Source organism: Protopterus annectens, chromosome 1.part0, assembly GCF_019279795.1.
Source record: "Protopterus annectens isolate FY-2018-M chromosome 1.part0, PAN1.0, whole genome shotgun sequence".
NCBI classification, from domain to species: Eukaryota; Metazoa; Chordata; order Ceratodontiformes; family Protopteridae; genus Protopterus; species Protopterus annectens.
The window spans coordinates 811,017,280-811,040,471 of record NC_056725.1 but is presented as its reverse complement, the minus strand read 5'-3'; the positions used below and the strand labels follow the sequence as shown (position 1 = coordinate 811,040,471).

Below are 23,192 nucleotides of genomic sequence, written 5' to 3'. Positions count from 1 at the left end.
TATCTCTGTCTTGAGGCAATAGAAAGAATTTCCAGCTGCAGACATTCTGTCTTCTAGCTGAGATAACACACAGTCGTAAAACTATTTACTTATCGGCTTATTTTCTTAGAGTTTGCAAGTTTTAACTCTGTATGTCCAAATTTCTATCATGAAAACATACATTCGCATTGGCATATAATTTATACACATTTCTGCTGTTTTCCAGCAGGGTGCACTGTGGTTACATTTTTTAAACTCAGCACATAACACAATTTTCTTACATTTGCCTAACAAGCCTATGGAACATATTAATATTTACAATGACATAGAATTATTTATAAAATTATAGCTAGCTGGGCTGGCAGCTTTCATAGTGGAAAATGGTTGTTCACCAGGCAAAAGGGTAGTGAGTTTCTTTCTATGGTTAGAGGATGTCTTGAGGCAAATCTGTGATTCGGGTTGCTATATCAAGCTTTTTTTTGTTTTGTTTTGTTTGTTTGGCAGCCGTCAGAATTAAACTTGGCAAAGCCTTACTATGTCTAGGCAACTCAGATCCTTTGTCCCAACTGAAAAGAATAATTTCCTTAGTTACACCAATTTGCTCACCCAACTCATTATGCTCCCCAAAATATATGTTATCAGTTACTTCTTTCTTCCCCATCACACCTCCAACATTTTTCATCTAACTGAGGAAATTTTTCTTCAAAATAAAGAAAACACATGCAATCAAAATCCTAAACCTTCTGGACTTTGTTGCATACATGGGAGCCATACATATGTCCTTCCATTGTTCCCTTGTAAATCGCTTATCTAATCTCTCTTCCCAGTCTTTCTTAACCTCCTCTTATTGATTTGTGTAATTATAGTGCAAGATCTTATATCCCCTACTAATTATCCCTTTTTAACAGCAGCTACTGTTCTAGATTCAACTGAAAATTCTACCAGATGAGGTCTTTCACTTAGGATTTCCCTATCTCTTTCATTTTACATGTACTTTGATATTAATACCTGTTAGGGAAGGTAGTTTCTAGCCTGCAGTCAAAATGTCTTCTTGGCCTCATCCCATTTTATTACCTTTCCCTCTCTAGTTATTTGTCCCAATTCCTCAGTTCCTATGTCAGTTTTCTCCAGTAAATTCCAGTCTCCTCTTGTCTATTCTCTGTATCCCTACTTGCAGTCATCTCTATTGGCAAAATCTCCTTTCTCCAATGTTAGTGTAATTCTTAGAATTCTTTGTGCTACTTTATGAATATAATATTCTGTATGGCTGGTCTCTTAAAGGATTTGCATTCAAGTCACACACACACACTCCATATTTCTTGAATCTCTGTCCACTTCATCATCATCCCTTTCCATTTTGAATTGTAACCTTCTGTTCCTTAATTGTGTAGCTTTAAAATATCCCTTCAAATCTGTTAATCCTAAACAGCCTAGTTCTAGTTGAAGGATCAACCAATCCTACTCAACTCTTTCCCTCCCAGATAAATTAATTCAATTCTTTATTAATTACTGTCCGCAGCTTCTCCTCTAGTTGATAAAAACATGCCTGATCTGTATATAACACTAAAGGGACTAAAAACAATTTCACTTCTTGTATCTTACTATTCATACTCGTAAACAAGAGCTTCTAATTTCTCAGTTTTTGTATCATATTTTGTTTAATCTATTCCAACATATCTTTAACTGACATAATAGAAGCCTTTTTAATCCGTACTCCTAAATACTTCATCATATTGTGTCCCTATAAATATGGGCATTGTTGAACCATTTCATGTGTGGGTGCATGATTTACAACTATAGCCTTTGTTTAGGCTTGAGACTGTCTCAAAATGTTCCACAACACTCAGATTACCTTTTCAGGATGTATTTGGTACAAAATATCATCTGCAAATAGTCAACTTTTCTTGATTATCATACCATTTATATCCTTGAATTTCTAAGTTACTTATTTCCTTGCCAATGCCTCTAAATATAAAGTAAATAACACAGGGAGAAGAGGACACTCCTGCCTGGTAAATCTGTTCAAACGTAATTTATAATGGAGGAACTCTCCCACTTTAATTTGTACCTCTGATCCCTCATATATTTTCCTTATTATCCTTATTGTATCAGGTAATGCAAATGGTTCCATTGCCCTACTCATAAAATCCCAGCCACATACTACATAAAATGTCTTTACTATAGAACATGCAGTTTATATCCTATGTTTTATACAAATATTAAGAACAAAGTGTTTTACTTGGTTACGTTTTTCCTTTTAGTAGTATTTACATAGTGGGATACATGCTTTACAGTCCAACCACAAGATTAACAATGTCAAGAAAAAGTCAGTTCTTTCTCAGCCACTTTTTCTTGCAAACCCATATTTCACAAGTGTGATTGATGTTTTATCACACATTTATTCACTAATTTCAGCATTACTGGTTTCTTCCTCTTCATCTCCAACTCCAACACCAGACTCTGTCTCTGTTCCAAGATACTCCTGATTCTTTTAGTCCACTCCTCTGCTTTTTTTTTTTGGTCTCACAAGCATTTTCCTTTGGAACATTGGAAAAGGTTTTACTAGGAAAGTCTCTGAGCTTTTTGTCAGAAGAATGAAAAGCAGATTCCCTTTCTGTTTGAGGGCTCACATTTTGTTGGATACACTTTTGTATTTCTTTCTTAGCTTGTTCTGCATCAAAAGATGTCTTTGTTCCTCCAGGAAAAAAATATTCCTAAGACAGCTTGATACAGCAGTTTTGATCTCACACCGGTTTGTTGACATTCCTGTTTACTGGGACAGATATGCATTTTCCGCAGACACTCTGCTGTCTCCAATTTTTAATACTTTTCCCTTCTGCATAGTTTTGTAAGGATAATCTCTTTCTGCTTGTATGATTGCATCTTTATTAATATTGGTCTTGGCTGCTTTTTCATGGCCATGTTTGGAGCATACACTCTGTACACTTTCAGTTAATAAATACTGCCATGGAATACCAGTCCTGTTGCTTATTTGTTTCATAACATTAATACAGTCTGTTTCTTCTAGTATCCCTGGTTCAGTAGAAAATCTCAGGTTTTCTCTCCGTTCTGTCTTCTAGTTGTATCATTTTTTTTAAACCGCTCTATTTGACGAGACTCGTATTCAGCCAGCCTTTTCTTGTCATTCTCTGATTTTTAAACGTGTATTGGCTCATCTGAATAGCTAGTTAAAGTATTTTCTATTTTCCCCAGCCTTTTGTAATTTGAGTTGCTATATTTCAATGTTACATTTATTTTATTCACCTCAGAGTACATTTGATTTATTTTTTCTTCTAAATTACTAGAAGCCACCTCTTGTACCAAAGCTGAAGCTTGAACTGCTTTTTGCTGAACAGCTGCAGGATTCTTTCCAGTTAGTCTTTTCTCTTCACCTTTCTAGTTGATTTTCTTTGAGTCTTAAAATTTCTTCTTTGCTGGCATCCAGATGATGTAATTACTAGCCAGTAACTGAGTGATACTCAAGCTGGCAGAATTACTAGCTCTTATTTTTCGGTTTCTTTTGTCGCACTAAGAGAGTTGAAATTAATCTGTTGATCAATGTACAGCCATCTTCTTAATGTAGTTAAAATCCTAACTGCAGCTCGAGTAACCCACGCTAAACTAATGGCCCTTGCACAACCTGAGGAGGAGATAGTTTTGAGCAACTGCTGCCGGCTCATTCATCAAGAGCAAAGGGATTTGGCTATGTCCCACTGCAGTAGCAGCCTCTGAGGTAAAGCCCAAAAATGCATCCAAAGTCATTGGGATATATTTTTACAACCCTAGCTACAGAGTGCTTGCTTTTCTGCTCATAATGGCAGGAAAATGGAAACACACATCCTGGTCTTGTAATGGACATTACATTGTTCATAGTGCCTGATGGTGGGTTATGGAACTAGCAGTCAAAAATCCCAGAGAGCTACCATAACTTCCTCATCTGATTTGCAGAATGCAGGGTCTCTACTGTCAGGTCTCCTCTTGTCCAGTTATGACAGGAAGGAAATCAGTGTGTTGGAGCACAGCTTATGTTTGTGTTTGGCTAGAGTCCAAAACCAGGATTTAAAACAAAATTCATGGCACTGAAGGAGAAAAACCCTGGCTACAACCCAGATGGCCAGAGTTCATTTAACAACTCAATTGTTGGAGGAGTTTGGTAGAGATGAGTGAGCAGATATCACCAACTTCATGCATCCTGGCTGGAGGGGGATGGTAGCTTAGTTCACTAAAATATTGACTGCAGGTGGAGTAAGTCAGCATACTCTGCAGCTGAGGTTTTTAATCATGCTCAGGAGCCCAACATTTTTGGAGTACCTGATGCCCAGAACTAGCTAGAGTAGTAATTGAGACTAGACTAAGCAAGAAAATCCAAATGCTGCATTGTTGCTAATATGATGATCACAGCCAAGCTGATAGCAGGCAAATGGGACAAAAGTCATTGTTTTAATTTATAGAGTGAATGGCTGAAGGAAGAAGAATTGATGTATCTCACTGAATTGATAGTGGATAGTTGGAACAACTTTGAAAAGGTAGTAGGGTGAAAACAGACTGAGAATCTCAGAACATATAAAATAAAGCAGACAAGCACCTTAAATCAAAACCACCTTATTAAGCACTTTCATTCTGTTAACTCAAACTTCATCAGAAATCATTTAAATAAAACAGATCTCCTTTTTAAAACCCTTCGCTTGATCACATGGCTTAAAACTGCCAGTCGTGAATTATTAAAATTATTTAAAACTTTATGCCAATGCACTTTTTAAGGAAACAGCATAATTTAAGACTGGATAAAAATAGCCCCAAATGAAATTGTCAGAACGGGTCATGTGATTCTAGATGGATGTTGGACTCTCTTCTTTGTCTAATCTAACTTCTAAGACTAAAAAAATTTTTCTTTCATTACATTTTTTACTGTGTTTTGCAAGTGCATTCATTGTCTTTCTTTAATAGCATAATTGTGTTCATGTAAACGTTCTGCCAAGCTTCTTACAGTTTTGCCTATATAAAATGATGTGAAAGATGCACGTTGCTAAATATATCCCATTTGACTGACAAATGTAATGACCTTTAACCTCAAAAATGTTCCCATTTTTCACTACCATAAGAAATGAAGTATTGGTAATGTATCTACATTGACCACAGTGTTCACAAGGGAAAGTGCCTTTTTTCAGCTTTTTCAAGACCACCTTTTTGCTCTTAACAAAAAAATTAAAGTAATGCCTGTTCTATAAACAATTTTTGGCTTGTTTCCCCTAAATCTCTATTAAAGCCCCTCTCTCTCGGCTTTTCCCTGTTAGGGGTCGCCACAGTGGATCACCTTGTCCACTCATGATTGGCAGTGGAGTTTTACGGTGTTGAGTTGCCAGCCTGGCGCCCAACCTTCCACAGAAGGTACACACACACACATGCACTCACGCCTAGGGCCAATTTTAGTGTGTCCAATCCACTTGCAGCATGTCTTTGGGGATGTGAGAGGAAACCCACATGACTGCAGGGAGGACATGCAGACTCCACACAGAAGACACCCCAGCCGAAGATCAAACCAGAGAGCCTCTTGCTGTGAAGCAACAAAGCTAACCGCTGCACCACTGCAGCTGTCCTAAATCTCTATTAATGCCTAACTCCCTAAAATTACTTTACAGTTTTCAAATAATATGTTCAAAATAACCTTTACATCCAAAGAAAATGCTAAAAAAATGAAATTTTATATTTGTTGTTTATTTGTACCCTCTGTTTATTTTGTTTTTGTTAGCATAGAAGTGAACTTAATTAAAGGTGGAATAGAATATTAAAGTTCAGAGAAGCTAACCATATTAAACTAGAATCTAGGAATGCATAGGACAAACTTGAGGCAATGCATATGAGGGCTGGATAAAAAAAGGGAGACATGCTATTGATTAAGTAGGATCTCCAGTTAATCCAGTAGGCAGGAATATGGTCAGATTATCTGGACCCAGTTAGTCCTTATCTGCTGTTAAAATTGTTTTTGTTTGTAAGGATATATTGTGGATGGTGGGATTTACTTAAATTCACCACAACATTATTCATACAGCTAGGTAAAGGCGAACAGAAGTGGAAGTGTGCACTTTGACCAGAATAAAGACTGCAAATGCCTCAAAGTAGATTTTGATGCACTCTGGCCAAGCCCCCTGAAAGCCGATAAGCAGTTACCCTGGTGATTTTAAGAAAGTGGTAATTGACTAACTCTGCCTCTTACCTCACTGGAGGAGAAAACAAGCCTAGGTGTGCTCATAGAATGATTGTTACTTAAGTTGATCCAGCATGGATGTTCATAGGTGTGTACTAGGCTAATGGCCCTGGAGCCCTTACAAGCCTAGCCCAAAGAAATTGCCCAGGCACCATGCCACTCTATGTTAGTTCACAGTGTCCCTATCCAGTAGGGCAACTGGAGTGATCTTTCTGTTAACCATTCACTCGTCAAGATTTTTCTTGAAGTGGGCCAGCGAGGTGCTCTGCTTGACATGAATGGGATGCTTATTCCAGAGTATGGCCAGTCATTGGAATGTACACCGGTGCCTCCATGTTCTGTTAATTGTGGTAATGAGGTTGTGATCTCTGGAACGTGTGGCACAGGGGGATTGGGATTTCTTTAGGTTTAGCATTTCAATGTAGCATTTCAAGTAGGGCTGGGTCGAACATGGCTTTGTAAGTCAAGCAGAGATCACCTCTAAGTAGACGATAAGAGACTGAGAACAGCTAAAGTTTCTTGAGTCTGTCCATGTAGGACATGTGTTTAAGGCCTGGGATCATTTTTGTGAGGTACTTTTGCGGCCTTTCCAGCTGTTGTTGGTGTTTGGTCAGGTACATGCCAAACGGGGCATTATATTCGATGATTGATTGGTCTGAGGGATGAGTAGAGAGGGTTAATGACCTCTTTCTTCCTGGATGCGAAACCTTTGGTTATAAGATGTGCCACAGTGGCAGTGTGGTGGTCGAAGGTGAGGTGGCTGTTGAACTGGATGCCCAGATTTCTTATGGCCCCTTCAGTGTTCAGTGGGCTCCCATCAATGTGGTAATCCATGGGAACTGAGTTTTTTCCAAAGGGGATAACACATTTTTTGGCATTAAGCTTCAGGCCATGGTTCTGACACCAGTCACTGGTCTCAGAGAGGCCCTTTTATAGGATGTCTGCATCACTTGGGGAGTGGATAATGACTCCTAGCTTGCAGTCATCGGTGAACTTAGCCAGAGTCCTTATGTGTTGGCCTGGACATCTGAGAAGTAGATGCCAAACAGGAGAGGGCCCAGGACTGAGCCCTGTGGGACTCCACTCATGACTGGTTGACAGTCTGACTTGGAATCCACAACTTTCATTCTGTAGGTCCTCTCTCTGAGCCGATTTGCAAACCACCTAGTGATGTAAGGAGTGATGCCTAGTTTGAGTTTATCAATGTTACCCAAGTGAGGTATGGTATCAAAGGCCTTGGCCAGGTCAAGGTAGGCTGTATGCACTGCCCTACCCTCATCCACAGCCTTGGTGACTGCCTCATAGAAGTCAAACCAGGTTCAGCAGGCAGGATATCCCCTTGACAAAGCCAAACTGTGTGGGGTCAAGAGTTTGGAGATTGCCTATATCTTTGTTAAGCAGGTCCATGATGATGCGCTCGATAGCTTTGCATACCCAAATCCTCAGGCTAATGGGGCGATAGTTCCCAGGGTCTGTAGTTCCTTCCCCTTTATGGAGCGGGATGACTGTAGCAGTGCACCATTCATTAGGGACATAGTCTGAGGTAAGGCTGTGATTGAACAGGGCACACAGATGTGGTTCCAGTTCATTTTGTAGCTCGTAGGATACAGCCAGGGGTATTATCTGGCCCATGAATGCTGTATTATTGGCTTTGGACAATGCAGCTTTTACTTGTGCTGCAGAAATGGGGGATACCATGCTTTCTTCTGGTATTGTGATGGGACCCTTGGGGGGGTAAAGTTGGCACTAAATCTGTCTGCCAGTATGTTGGCTCAGTATAGGAGGTGCCATTGTCCAATAACTCAGAGAAAATCTGGGTATTGCTTTGGACGCCTTTGATATAGCTATAGAAGGCTTTGTGGTTGTTTTTGGTGTCTATTCTGCCTTCATAGCTGGCTATAGAGGATTTGATAAGGGCGCTCAACTTTTTTTGACTGATAAGGGAGGTTTTCCAGTCTTATGACTTCATTTTTTTTACAACGGTTTCTTCCTTCTGTTGTAGAGTTTATTGATGGCTGGGGACCACCAGAGTGGCTTCCTTATTTTGGAGGAAAGCGTCTTAGTTCTGTTTGGTATGGCAAGGTCCATGCATTTGTGTATATGGTCGTACAGGGCATTTTGTGTGATTCAGCAGTCATGCTGCTATTTTCCATTGGCATGGGTGCTGAGAAGTTAGCCACCTCTGTTTTTAGGAGACCAAAGTCGGCCTTAGAGAAGCTTTTCAGGGTGGTCAACTTAGTGGGGCATGTAGGTGAGATGGAGATTTCCATGGTGATCAGATTTAACCAGGGAGGAATTGACTATAGGTGTGAAGCAACCTGTCTCCCATGTTGGTGATAAACAGGTCGAGGATGTTGCTTCCTCTAGTGGGGTCAGAATGAGCTGGCCCAGGGTATTGGGATTGATAAATTCCAGAAAACATTGGGCCTTTACATTGATACTTTAATAGTTTTTCCAGTTGATGGAAGGGTAGTTGAAGTCACCCAGTATGAGAGTATTGGGTTGGACCTTGATAAATTCCAGGGTACTTAGGAACTTGGAGTGAGAGTCTAGGGACATGTTTGGGGTTCTATAGCAGGCTATGACTTGTATCGCTGTCTTACCCGGTGTTAGTTGTACCTGAGGTATCTTGGATGCATTATGCTAGGCTACCAGTCTAGAGGTGTGCATATCCTTTAAGATTATGGAGACACCACTGCCTTTGGAGCTTCCAGCCATATTCTGGGACCGAAAGGTATGGAATGAATTGTAGCCTGGGAGCACAGGGGTGCTTTCTGCCTCTTTAAACCAGGTCTCTGTTACAGCACAGATGTCTACATTCTCCAGTTTGAGGAGAGTTTCAAGTGAGTGCATCTTGAGATTTAGACTTCTAGCATTGAGCAGCATGACCCTCAGATTGCATTTGTTTGTAGCTGTTATGGTGGAATCTTTGTGTTTGGAACACTGCCTAAAAAGGTACTGTAGGGGTGGCAAGAGCCTTAGCCAGTACTCGGAATCCCAGGGGTGACAGATGCAGGCCATCTCTAGCAAAACATTGAGGTCTGTCTATCATGTCATCGTACCAAGCAGACAGATACTGGATCCCCTTAGAATGACACCAGAAACTTAGCCAATTGTTGAAGTCAATAATTTTCTGCTCGTACTGTGGTATCATTCTGGGTGACTATAGAATACTGCTCAGGGCTAGGGTCATACCTGCCTGGGCCACATAATCTGAGTTTTCCATCACTTCTGTTTTCATGTAGTCCAGGGAGGTGCGTCTCAAATCATTCACACCCAGATGGACAATGACTGAGTCATATTTGTACTTGTGGAGTGACCTGAGTGCATGTGTTATGTGGAGGATCCTGGCATCTGATAGACAACTGACTGTCACCTTCTCCTTGTTCAACCTAGTGAGTGGGACATCAGTGTGCTTCACAATTGAGTCTCCTATGATTAGTACATTGGGCAATGTGTTTTGCCTTAAGGGCTTAGGTTGAGGGGAATACTGTGGTGGTGAGCTGTGTGTTCTGAGGTTGTTGTGGTGGTAGAGTGCGTTTCTGTGTCGGGAGTCTCTGGGTAAATTTTTATCGAGACCCTCCGTGAAGGTGGGTGGTATGGTTTGTGTTTCTGTGTGTGGGTTGTGATGGTTGGTGCTTTGGAGGGGCTGTGTTCTATGTAGTGAGTTGCAGGTGTTGACCTTCTCCTCTTGAATACCTAGTCTGGCCTTGGTTGGAGCGTGCACTGCCTCCAGTTTGGTTATACAAGTCCATCTCTCACATGTGCGAGTGTTGGGAGGTAAGAGGAGAGGGTAAATTAGACAGTTGCCACACTCTCTCAGAATGCTCAAGTGCACCAGGTTAGCAGGAGAAAGCACAGGAAATTGCCCTACAGTCATACCAGGAGGGGGTGGTCATAACTAATAAGTACTGGTGCTGTTACTGTGTAGGAACAGCTAGTGCTGATAGCACCTAAGTGTGCTACGATAAAAGCTAGAAAAGCCTGTTAAAGTGCTAGCCAGTTAAGCTAATTAAAGTGCAAGAAGCAAAAGAACAAGCACGTTCTAAGGGAAAAATTGAACAGCAGACTTTCTGGCACTGGTAATGATTTACCTCAGCTGAGCGCCGCTGCATGGTGCGCAAACATGTGCTTTTAAACCACAAAGTTGAAAGGGATGGAAAAACTACAGAAATGGCTAATAAACTACAATTTCTGGACCATAAACTACTACTCTTGTGGTAGATAGGCTACATAGTGCTTACCACTCCCAATGATAAGCTAGAAGGCTTCCCACCAACACACACAGGTCTGGGGGGGCTCAGAAACTTACAAAACAGTCTTGGATACAGCAAATCTGTATCTGGACTAGACTAGTTACAGGAAAGGTGGGAAACGAGCCTATACCTTTGCTTTTCTGCAAAAAAAAAAAAGTTAAAACAGTAGCAAATACATTTTAAATGCAGTACAAGCTGGCATTCGAGTGTGTAGCAATATTAAGGCAAATACAGTTTAAATGCAGATAAATTAAAAATGACAAAAAAAGTGCAGAGAACAGTAAATTGTGAAAAAAATCAAACTAGAGGCACTTGGGTATCTCTTTCTCCTTCCTGTTGCTCTTGTAGTCTGCAGGATGCCAAAACTGGATCCACAGAGCTTAAACAAGCACAAACCCATGCAAACACGGGCTTTTAAACCAGAAAGTTGAAAGGGATAGAAAAACTGCAAACAGTCAGTAAACTACAATTTCTGGGCCAGAAACCACTCCTCTTGTGGTAGATAGGCTGTCTAGTGCTTAGCACTCTCACTGATGAGCTAGAAGGGTTCCCTCCAACACAGAAAGGTCTGGGGGACTCAGAAACTTACAAAACAGTCCTGGATACAGGATATCTGTATCTGGACTAGACTAGTTACAGGAAAGGAGGGAACTTTTTTTTTTTTCCAGAAAAGCAGCTAAAACAGTAGCAAAAAAAACTAAATGTAGTACAAGCTATATATATTAAGGCAAATGCAGTTTAAATAAATGCAGATAAATTAAAAACAAAAAAAAAAGTGCAGAGAGCAGTAAATTGTGAAAAAATCAAAATGGAGGCACTCTTTCTCCTTCCTGTTGTTGCAGTCTGCAGGACACCAAAACTGGATCCGCTGAGCTTAAATAACACTTAAAATTTAAATGGATTAAAACAGCAGTAATAAATGCAGTGGAGAAGATGCAGTTGAACACTTTAGAGAACAAGTAGCAGAAAAACCAAGATGAAGTAATCGAGTTGGAGGAGGAAACACAAATACTGTGTAAGAATTGCCTCTGAGGGTGGGTGCAGGAGCAGGAATTATGGTCTTGGAGAGCAAAGAAAATAAAGCATGCAAAGGTATTGTTTTGTGGTATCTCAATAAAGAAAAATGTAGCTTTAGTAGTTTGTAGGAAAATGTTTTACTGCAAGTCAGTCTCTCTCTCACTGTCTCTCGCTCTGTCACTCCCAGCACTGGTTTGAGTAGCATCTTTTTTGTTTTCCTTCCTCTTGACACTGTGTCTGAATTTATAAGGCTGTAATGGCTTGCTTTTATGAATGAAAGGAGCAAAGAATTTAACATTGTAATTATTTTATTTGCTATTTGTTTACCATGAAAGTCAGACAGATCATAAAACCTATTTTCAGCCCAGGAAGGAAAGCTACACAGACATGATACAGTTTGTAAACTTACAAAATATGGCATTCTTAATGGTGTACAAGGATAATGAGTTGTAGAGTGGAGAAGAGAGCACCATGGCATTCAAGAGAATCTACCTACAATGCAAATAAAATATTACACTGAAATATGAAACAAAAAAATCAAGAGGACATAGCTTGAAATTTCATTAAATCACCAAAAAACCTGAATATGATGGATTTTAGCAATAATCCACAACTTGGGTGTAGGTAACACAAGATGTGTACCCATGGTTGGATTTTTTTTTTTATCATTGGGCAAAGCCTGAGTAATTAAAGCCAGCCGTGTGTACATTTTGTATATCCCATACTCGCGTGGATTATTGCTATTATGCAATGTCATTATTTAATGGAAAAAAGTTATTTGTAAAAGTCATTGGACTTTAGTGTTCTGCTTACTTCTGGTATGTTCTATGGCTGCACAGTGCATTGGAGTCCCAGCTGTTTTTTGTGTCTCTGCTGCATGTAGAATTTCAGCGTTTTGGTCTTTTCTTCATAAAAGTAATTTTTCTCAATATCATTGAGTAATTCATGTTTCCACACAATTGAAATCACTAAATAATCCTGACACATGTCTGATTTAGGACGCAAGACATAGTGTGATATGCCAAGGAGCTGTTATAGGGACACTCCCAGCACTGAATTTGTGTTTTTGCTTTAATATATTGTGCTCCACAAAGCAGTTTACTTACAAAAAAAGTTTTATTTTAAATTCTCCTCTAGTATCATGGAGAAGGTGAAGTAACAGAACTTCTTTCTGTGGTTTTGCTCGATTTACAATGAGCATGCTAATTTATTTGTCCAGTCAGTGTGCACGTTTTACAACACTAACTAGTCCGCATTGTATAATTAAAGAAGCAAGGATGACATTGCAACCATTCAACTACCCTTATTTTAAACTGACATTAACCAATGCATAAACATTTCCAGTTAAGTGCATGATTGTGCTTAAAGCAATATACTATATATCTGTCACTAGTACATTTTAAAAATAACACTTTTTATTTAAAAGCATATGCATTTTAACAGAACAACAATAAATATAAAAGTATACATATATAAAAAAAAAACTATGTATGTGTAAAAATCTACACATGTATACATGTAATAGTTAAAAGCACATTAACTAATACAAAAACAAATTGTTCACCTTCTAAGTGGTCTATTGGATAAGATGAGCTGGATAGATATTTTATTATTTAAACCCCTGCCTATGGTAGCTCACATTCTTATCTATTCAAGACACTCAACATTTCTTAAGGGATTTGTTTGAGTATATTAACAGAACACCACCCACCAATCAATGTTTATTGGTCAGTGTGGATGTGAAGTCCTTGTTCACAGTGATCCCTAATGACTTGGGTGTAGAATATTTAAAGCAGTATTTAATGGAGGATGCAACCTATGAATTGAAAACCATAGACTTTGTTTCCTGGTAGAGACAATATTGGAGAGCAACATTTTTATATTTGAAGAAAGGATATGTAGACAATTGGATGGCGTAGCTATGGGCACTTCGTGTGCCAATAGCTACGCCAACCTAGTTACGGCCAAGTGGGAAAAAGGATACTATTCTGAGAGAGGTTAATATAGTATTCTATCGAAGATTTGTTGATGACCTCTTCCTTTTATGGGGGGGGGGGGCCTGAGGCACTTCAGTCCTTTCTAGTTAGTATGAATAATAGTACAACATTCCTAGAATTTACAGCTAATAAATCCTTGAGTTCTATTGACTTTATGGATGTGAGGATAGTAAGGACTGATAATGGAGACTTTCAGACTGAGATCTTTAGGAAGGAATGCCATAGGGAATACCTTTGTTCATAGGAGCAGTATGCATCCATCCCATGTCTTTAATAATGTTATGAAAGGGCAAACTTTGAGAGTCTCGAGGTTGACAGTGGATGACCAGAGAAGGGAAAGGGAGATGGATAACTTGGAAAAGAACTTTGTCATGAGGGGCTATAGGAGACAAGAAGTTCAACCCATAGTGGAGAAAACTAAACATCTAAGACACAGACAGCAGTTTAAAATAAGGGTAGTTGAATGTTTGCAATGTCTGATGAAGCAGCTCTGTGGCCGTGAAAGCGTTAACTAGTTTGTTTTTTTTTTTATGTGAAATAAATTTATGGTCGATTCAGCTGTGGTCTGGTATCTTCTTTTTTGGATATTGCTGCTAACTTGTGTAGAGGGTCCGTTTTCCTACACCATCTGCTGTTTGTTTTTTGTCTGTAAACTAGAAAAGGTAGTTGAAACAGGCTGCAATAAAAATGTGAGGGAAATTTAAAAGGGTAAGAAAAGAGGGAGAGAGAAAAAATGGGAGAGGGAGAAAGTCATTTTTTTTCCCTAGGATTTGGTATCTCGGCCACCAGCATGGACCATGATTGTACTATATATCATGTCTTCTCACTGCACAGAGTGCATTGTATATTAAAGGTGGGCAAGGAGTTGTAGCCACAGTCTTATGCACTGGTTAGCTGAAAAACGTTTAATGTGGTGTAGTCCAGCATGATGTTGACTAGAAATACCAGATAACTTTAAACAGAAAGAAAACTGCATCTGTGAGATGAGTAATCATTAAAGTGGATGCTTTGTTTAATTTTATTTATGCAGATGGCTGGAGTGAAAGTGAACATGAAGATTCAGAAACAGTGACAGATGGAAGAGTGCCAACTGCTGATATGGTATGTCTTGTAGTAATTATAATATCTGTAGCCTTCGTAGCATGTTACAGCATGCAGTGTGCAACAAAGAACTCTTCTCTGTAAATTGCCTTCAAGAATAATTTAATCTAAAGTACTTTTGTTGTGTGCCAATTCCAGCTGAATATCAGCTGCTCAGTATTGCTCCAGCTGTACAACTACTTGAAGTGTCCCCAGTACTGTCCATGGGGCTTGGATAGAAGTGGCCATCAGTAGGTTGGAAAGCACAGAAAAGGCAGAATGGAGTAACTCACCAGCATCACATACACTGCCTTAGTATGCTGGGAGCGTTTTTGTTATGCCCTATTTGGGCAAAGTTTTTTGACATCCCATGAATCAAGGCATATAACATCAATTAGCATGCCCCCCCCCCCCCATATGCTGAATTCAGTGGCTATTTGCTGTGTGTTTACATTACTACCCTATTACCAGAGAAAGCATACCTCTTAATCTCTTAGTAAAATAATCTGGAAAAAGCTAAACATGATGGAGAGAGAAATCCCCAAAAATAGGAAAACATTTTAAATATTGCTGTTAAATTTAGAAAGTTGCTAGAGTAAAAAAATCTTGTGTAATCATACATTTTTTGAAGGGTGAGTAGTCTGAAACTCAAATGCCTTTCATTACTTAGTGAATTCAGTCCTGACTGATTTGCCACAAAAATCTAGAAAACCAGAAATGTTATGAGGAACAGACCAAAAGTATGAGTCAGAAATCTGTAAATTCTGTGAAAATCTGGACAGTTGAGAGGTATGCAGAGAAGTATTGGATTGCATGTAGAAACTCCATCATCCATTCTAGAATGAGAAAGCTGAAGGTTGATGCCCCTTTCCACCCACCCCCCACTTTGCCCATCTCTTCTAGTGCTTCTGTGCAGTCCCATTGTTCAGAATTGTTAAATATCTAGTCATGATTTTTGACAGTTCATACAAGCTGTGTTACTGTGTTAAAAAAAAAAAAAAAATAGAAGTTATGTACTTACCGTAATGTTCCATGTGAGTTTATCTCACCTTTATTCTCACTGATGGGTTCGGAGCCGATCCTTGGCTCTGACAGGGCCGATAGCAAAGCTCAAGGTTTGCCAGTAGCTCGAGACCAAGCCCCTTATCCCACAATGCACTGCTGGAATTACCTCTGATCTTGTTTGCTGCGAATAACAGTATATACATATATACAACATATACATACCCTTCTATATATATATCTACGAAGAACTCTTCCCAAAGGGAAAGAAGAAATATTGAATAACCAGGATGGTACTAGCCTCTAAGTCAACAGTCAGCCAGGAGGGGGAAGGAGGGAGGGACGTGAGAATAAAGGCGAGATAAACAACTCACATAGAACGTTATGGTAAGTACATAACTTCTTTATCTGAAGTTGTTAAACCTCGCCGTTTATTCTCACTGATGGGTAGCATCCCTAGCACCCTCAACCTTGGGTGGCTCATGGGAGTATGTTCTTCAGTACCGTAGAACCAAAGAAGACCTGTCCCTTGAAGCCCTATATACTTTGTAATGTGTGATAAAGGTATGAGGCTTAGGCCAAGTGGCTGCAGCGCAAATATTGTCAAGGGGCAATTTAGCTTGAAAAGCAGAAGAGGTAGAGAGAGCTCTGGTAGAATGAGCTTTTGGTTTGTGCGTTAAAGGCGTGCTCGCATTCTCATAAACAAAGTATATACAATCAGATAACCATTTAGATAAAGTTGTTTTAGCCACTGGATTGCCTTTTCTTGCTTCTGAGAAGGATACAAAAAGTTGGTCTGATTTCCTAATATCTTTAGTTCTGTCAAGATAAAATCTGAGCTGTCTGTGAACATCAAGTTTGTGCAGCATATATTCCAATTTGCTAGAGTGGTTGGGGAAAAAGACTGGCAGTTCAATGACCTGATTGATATTTGACTCAGAACAGACTTTAGGTAAAAATGAGGGGTTTGTTCTGAGAGATACTCTCTTTAGCATGGAAGATCATGTAGGGTGGTCTGATAGATCATGCTTGAAGTTCTGACACTCTGCGGGCAGATGTAATGGCCACAAGAAATATTGTTTTCCAAGATAAAAATTTTAAATCACAAGAAGATGCTGGTTCAAAAGGGGGAAGAATAATTTGAGACAGCATAAGGTTTAAATTCCAGGGAGAAAAGGGAATTTTGATCGAAAGTCTCATATGAAAAACACCTTTAAGGAAGGTTTTAGATAATTTATGAGTCATAATATTTGAGCCACCAAGACCAAGTTGAAAATTTGAGATAGCAGCTAACTGAACTCGAACTGTAGCAGCTGCTGCCCCTTCCTTAAAAATATTTGTTAAAAATTCTAAAATCAAAGATAGCGGAGCCCGGAAAGGGTCAATGTTCTACGTGTTGGCCCAAATTGAGAACCTTTACCATTTACTGCCATATAATTTCCTGGTAGATGGCTTGTGAGAAGACAAGATAATCTGTCTTGTATCTTCTGAAATTGAATGAAGCCTGGCAATTAGGGAAGTGGATTAGCCAAGCAGTCAGTTTCAGGGACTGCAGAGAAGGATGAAGATACCCTGACGGGTGAGTCAGAAGGTCCGGAACTGGGTCCAGGATCGATGGATCTTCCAACAGATGATGGTGGAGAAACAGAAACCAAATCTGTCAACGCCAGTAGGGGGGCTATGAGTATAACAGTCCTTTGCAGCGATTTTGTGTTCTGTAAAAATCTGGGTATTAATGGGAAGGGTGGAAAGGCATAAAGGAGACCCTGGGGCCAATCGTGTAAAAGTGCGTCTCTCGGGGGATGACTGGGTGGTGGTATTAGGGCAAAGTAGCTTCTGCATTTTGGATTGATGTGGCTGGCAAAAAGGTCGCAGCAAGGCTGGCCCCATTTACGGAAAATCAACTCCGCAACCTGTTGTTTGAGAGACCACTCATGAGGGAGTAATAGTGCCCTGCTTAGCTTGTCTGCTGTTACGTTGGATTTCCCCAGGATGTGCGTTGCTAACAGAAAACGCTGGGATGACGCAGTCCATTGCCAGACTCTGAGGGCTTCTCGACAAAGGGGGTAAGACTTGGTTCCACCCTGCTTGTTCAAGTACCAGACTACTAACATGTTGTTGGTCTGAATTGCAATAGTCCCTAGAGAGAGAGAGAGTCCTGAAAGTACTGCAGTGCCAGAAGTACCGCTCTCAACTCTAGAACATTGATGTGCAGATGTGATTCTTGATCTGTCAATGTGCCTTGGGCAGTCTTTCCCTGAAAATGCCCCCCCACCCTATCATGGAAGCGTCCGTGGTCACAGTGGCTACTGGGGGGGGGGGGCAAAGGGTCTTCCGATTGTGACATGGAGACGTCAGCCACAGCCAAAGGTCTCTCCTGCAAGAATCCATGATAAGAATCATGTGGTGCATCGGTGGTTTCTGGTAAGATCACTGAGCGAAGAGGAGCCATTGAAGAATTTGCATATGCATCCTTGAGAGTGGTATAGCCAGGATTGCTGCCGCCATCAAACCTAGTACTTTCAATACCACCGCTGCTGTAACTTTGTTCTTTGACGCCAGTGAGCTGACGTTTTGGCAGAGAAGAGAGACTCTTTCGATAGGGAGACGTAGAGTGGTAGTTGAGGTATCTAACTCTGCTCCTATAAAAATGGTATGCTGCGATGGCGATAAGGCAGACTTTTCGAAGTTGATTGTAATGCCTAATTGATGGCAGAGTGTCCGAGTGTATTGTGTTGCCTGAGTCAATTGATGCCTGGTGGTAGTGGTGAGGAGCCAATCGTCTAGGTATGGAAACACCTGGAATCTTAGACATCTCCGTGACCACTGCCATGCATTTGGTGAACACTCTGGGGGCTGTAGTGAGAACAAAGGGCAGGGCTCGAAACTGGTAATGATTGTCTCCCAGCCGGAAGTGCAGATTATCTCTGGAGCATCTGTTCATCTTTATGTGATAGTATGCATCCTTGAGCTCTATGGAGCACATCCAATCGCCTTTCCCTAAGAAGGGAAGAATGGACTGAAGCGTGACCATTCGGAACTTCTCTTTCTTTATGAAGTGGTTGAGTCTGTTGAGGTCCAAGATAGGTCTCCAGTCCCCTGTTTTCTTTGGTCTGACTTGGTCTGCTGGGACTGCTTGGATGACTCTTATTTCTAGCAATCTGCAGACCTCTATGATTGCTTGTTCCCTGAGATTGGGTGGGACATCTGGAATTCTCTTTATAGGAATGGGAGGGGAAAAGAACGGTATGAAATATCCTCTGGAAATGATGCTTTGTGCCCAAGTATCCGATGTTATGTTTAGCCAGGCTTCTGGGTACAAAGACAAGCGACCCCCGACTGCTTGTAGAGATGAACAGTCAGGCCCACTTTCAGGGGCGCTGGTAGGACTGACCTGTCACCCTGTTGCTGTGGACCCCCTCTGCCATGGGGGTGGCGTCTTTCATTATAACCGCCTCCTCTGCCTCTAGAGGGGGTTTCTCCATGAGTGTCCTGAAAGGCTGCCTGAGTTTTTCGGAACCACATTTTTCCCCCCCTAGGGCCCTTTGGGTAGGGCCGAGTAGGGGTCGAAAAACAGACCCCAACGGCAGATAAGGTCTTGCCTTCCTGCTCACACCTGGTTAAAGTTTCCTTTACTTTGGGCCCAAACAGTGATGAGCCATCGAATGGGGTATTAATAAAGGAAGACTTAAAGGGTTCCGCAAAGGAACAGAGACGCATCCAGGCTTGTCTTCAAAGAGCAATGCCCAAACTAGCGGCTCTACTCGAACCATCAGCTGCATAGGATATGAGACGCATGGACGAGTTTACTACTGAGTTTAGGGTAGCGAGCTGGGCGTTGACTTTGTCGGATATTCCTGCTGCTACCGTACCCTGGAGAGCATCTCCTAGCTCTTTCAGGAGGTCTCTCTGTAGTCTTGTAAAATGGGTTAAGTAGTTCAGTGATCACAGAGAAAAAGTCACTGAACTAAACATGCGCTTCCCATATCTATCCATAACCCTAGAATCTCTGTTAGGGGGATGGGTAGAAGAGGATGGCTCAGATACTTCCTTTTTGGTGGCTGCAGCTACCACCATGGCATCAACAGGCACTCCTTTTGTCAAAAATGGCTTGTCCACTGGGGCAGATATGAATTTATTGGGTCTACGAGGGACAGGTTCCATGGCCTTCGGTGACTCCCATGCCTTACGAGAGATCAGTTCCATGAGCTCGTCGTAAGGCGGAGGCACCTAAAAAGTGGAAGGTTGAGACCCAAAAGCCTTCAAGAGCATGGACTCATCCTCAGAAGGGGTCTTGGACTGCCAATTGCCCCTCTGACTAAGGATCTCTAGTATCTCTGCAAAGGAGATATCCTCTGAGTGGGATCGAGGGGACCCTTCTGACTCATCTAAGCCCGTGTCAGATGTCAAGGACTCCTGTGGGGAGTCTAAGTGCCTCCTCTTGCACAGTCTCTTCCTGGGCACCTCCTCAGCGGGGGGATCTGGGGAGGTCTCAGAAGAGCAAGGGATGCCCTGTGGGGGTACTTGAGGCTCAGGGTCTCTACGCTTAGAGGGATTGGTAGATGAAGAAGCAGACACAGGAGCTTGAGGGGAGAGGGGAAAGCTGAACTGATGCTGACGTTGCTTTTGGAGATGCAACTCTCCTCATAGCATCGAAGGCACCATGGCTCCGACGAGAAGGAATGGACAGACCCGAGAGTACCGTCTGATCCTCCCGCACCGAAACCCTGGGCTTCCAAGCCTGAGGTAGGAGCCGTGCTCATCCAAGCTGAAGCCCCGAGAGGAAGAGTTGGCACCGACCAAGTCGGTGCGACACTCCTCCCCGGACCCGACAGAAGAGCATTGGCTTCTAGAGCCCTCGGTCGGCGCTGAGGACATCCGAGTAGATGGAGCCAATAACACCAGTGCAGGTATCAGCTCCAAGGATTCGACCACCATTGGTTCAGTTTCCTTTGGCTCCAAGAGTCCAGTACGGCTCGGAGGAGGAGTAGACAAATCCGGTTCCATGGTCTTTGGTACCGACAAGCTGGTCAGGGCCGACAACAATTTGGCAAGTCCTGGTGCCTGTAAAAGCTTCTGCACTAGCCGATCCATGTCCAAATCTGAAAGGCTGACTGAAGACTTAGCTGAATGCACCGAAGGTGCTCACTGGAGCAGAGGTGAAGAAGGAACTTCAGAGACCGGCTCCAATACTGAGAGCTGGCTCTGAGTCAAAGGTACACTCTGTTCCAATGACTGTGGAACCGATGATCCTCCTCCTGAAATCTTAGCCTTTTTTGAGACCTTATCTGAAGACTTGGATTTTGAGGATTTGGAGGATGTACTAGTACTCTCATGGCTACTCAAAACTTCCGAAAAAGATTGCTGGAGCAATCCCCCTGTCTATAAGTTTCCGCCTTCTCTCCAAGAGGACTCTTGAAGAAAAGGAGTGGCAAATGCCGCAGGTGTCTTGGAGGTGTTTAGCCCCCAGACAGTAGACACATTGAATGTGTCTGTCAGTGATGGACATTTTCTGCCCACAATCTGGGCATTTTTTTGAATTCCGATTTGGGATGGGATTTCTCCTTATCTGACATATTTAAATGAAAAAACAGTAAATTAGATCCAAACTAAGCCTAATCATATATATATATATATATATATATATATATATATATATATAGCTAAGAGGCCCACAGAAAAAGCCCGACTATTAAAAGGATTAATAGTAGAGAAAAAAGGGCTAAAGGCCCACACAAACAAAGAAGCCAACAAGGCCCTCACTTTTAAACTATTTATACTATCTAAAAGTATTTAACTATAGAGTAAATATAATAGTACTAACACACACTATATTTTTTAAACAAAAAAGAAAACTTTTTATAGACTTGCTGTTAATTTTTTTCTAAAATGGTCCGAGCTAGCTGGATCAAAGAGATCTCTCTTGCCGTGGCAAACTAGATCTGAGGTAATTCCAGCAGTGCATTGTGGGATAAGGGGCTTGGTCTCGAGCTACTGGCAAACCTTGAGCTTGCTATCGGCCGTGTCGGAGCTGAGGATCGGCTCCGAACCCATCAGTGAGAATAAACGGCGAGATTTAACAACTTCACATTAAATGTTTGTGCATTGTGCTTTATTGTAGCTGCAGTGGAAGTTGTATTGAGCATAGTACACAGATTCATAATTTGAATATGACTGTAGTAACTGAAGAGTTTCAAAAATCAAAAACACTTCCCTAAAACTATGAACATTTTCAAGTAACTTTTCACAAACCTGTCTGTGCAGGAGGAGACCTTTCATGTGCTACTTCCCACCCACACATACCTACATAGTCATTCCCAGCTTTGAACTTGTCATATTTTATGGAAAGTGCAGCAGCAATGATGCAGCATTTCATTGTCATCAAAAAAATCAAGATACTGGACTCTATGAACTGAGTGTCACAGAACCCAATTTAGACAAATAGTATGCCTACCCATGATAATTGCACTTTAATACTACTGAAACATTTACTAAACATTTGTGTGCAAAATAATACACGTGAAATATAAATTAACTTGCAGAGCCAACCAGACGTTCTGTTCTTTCACACTGTTGAAATATCACTAAATAGCCTGTACCTTGACTTGGTTATACTTTTACAGGAAATTAAGTGTAAGCAAGTAAACAGATCAGTAGTAATAAATTTAAAACTAAAGAATTGTAAAACATCAGCATGGTAAGCAACAAAACATTTTTTTACTTTGATTTCTAAGGCCGTGTTGCAGTGTGAACACTGCTTGTTTTACTGGTATTAAAGGAAAACATTAGCGCTAAGTTTATATATATATATATATATATATATATATATATATATATATATATATATATAAAAATATTATTATTATAATATTTATTTGGACAGTGCAGTGGTGCAGCAGTTTGCATTGTCACCTCACAGCAAGAGGTCCTCCGATGATTCTTGGCTGCGGTGCCTTCTGTGTGGAGTCTGCATGTCCTTCCTGTGTTCATGTGGGTTTCCTCCAAGGGCTCCAGTTTCCTCTGACATTGCAAAGACATGCGTCTGGAGCATTTCTCCCTGGGCCTCCACTGAAAATTGGTTCTGTTCCAAGTCAGACTTTCCAAGTAAGCAAATGTTAAATAATAAATTTATATATTACCATTTTTAATGTAACAAAGTATACATATACAACTAAACTCAAAACAATACTTCTGTTTTCATGTTCATACTAAACTGTTCTACTAATTTAATTTTCCCTGTCCTTATGAATTTTATGTATACTTATCTGAATGCCATGTTTGTCTCTTCTTACAAGATGTTACGTGATTAATCTCAATTGCCATGTGAAGTTCCAATGTTTTACAATTCTGCATGTAGATGTGAATGTATATTTCTGTATATATGTATACTTTTTTTCTTGCATGTTTTCTTTTTTCTTGCATTTTTTAATAACTGTAAGCAGAGCTTTTCTCCCTGGGCCTGCACTGAAAACGGGTCTCTCTCGACCCCGCTGGACCATCCTGGTAAACAAATGTCAAAAATAAAATAAATAAATATGAAACAAAGCTGCTGCAGTGCTCATCCTCTAAAGTGTTCAACAGCATAGTCCTGTGAGTTGCAAAACATCTTTTTAAAATAAAAACTTTATAGTGCATGGAGAGCTGTGATTATCCTCT

General features: G+C 40.9%; 1 protein-coding gene across 1 annotated transcript in view; it reads left to right on the top strand.

Moving 5' to 3' along the window:
* The window catches only part of IPCEF1 (interaction protein for cytohesin exchange factors 1), a gene marked incomplete in the record, with an annotated part of 1,177,958 nt that overhangs the window by 1,042,396 nt on the left and 112,370 nt on the right, over window positions 1–23,192 (top strand). The window contains 1 exon segment of the mRNA XM_044063366.1: window positions 14,485–14,555. Coding sequence (XP_043919301.1) covers window positions 14,485–14,555 — 71 coding nt within the window.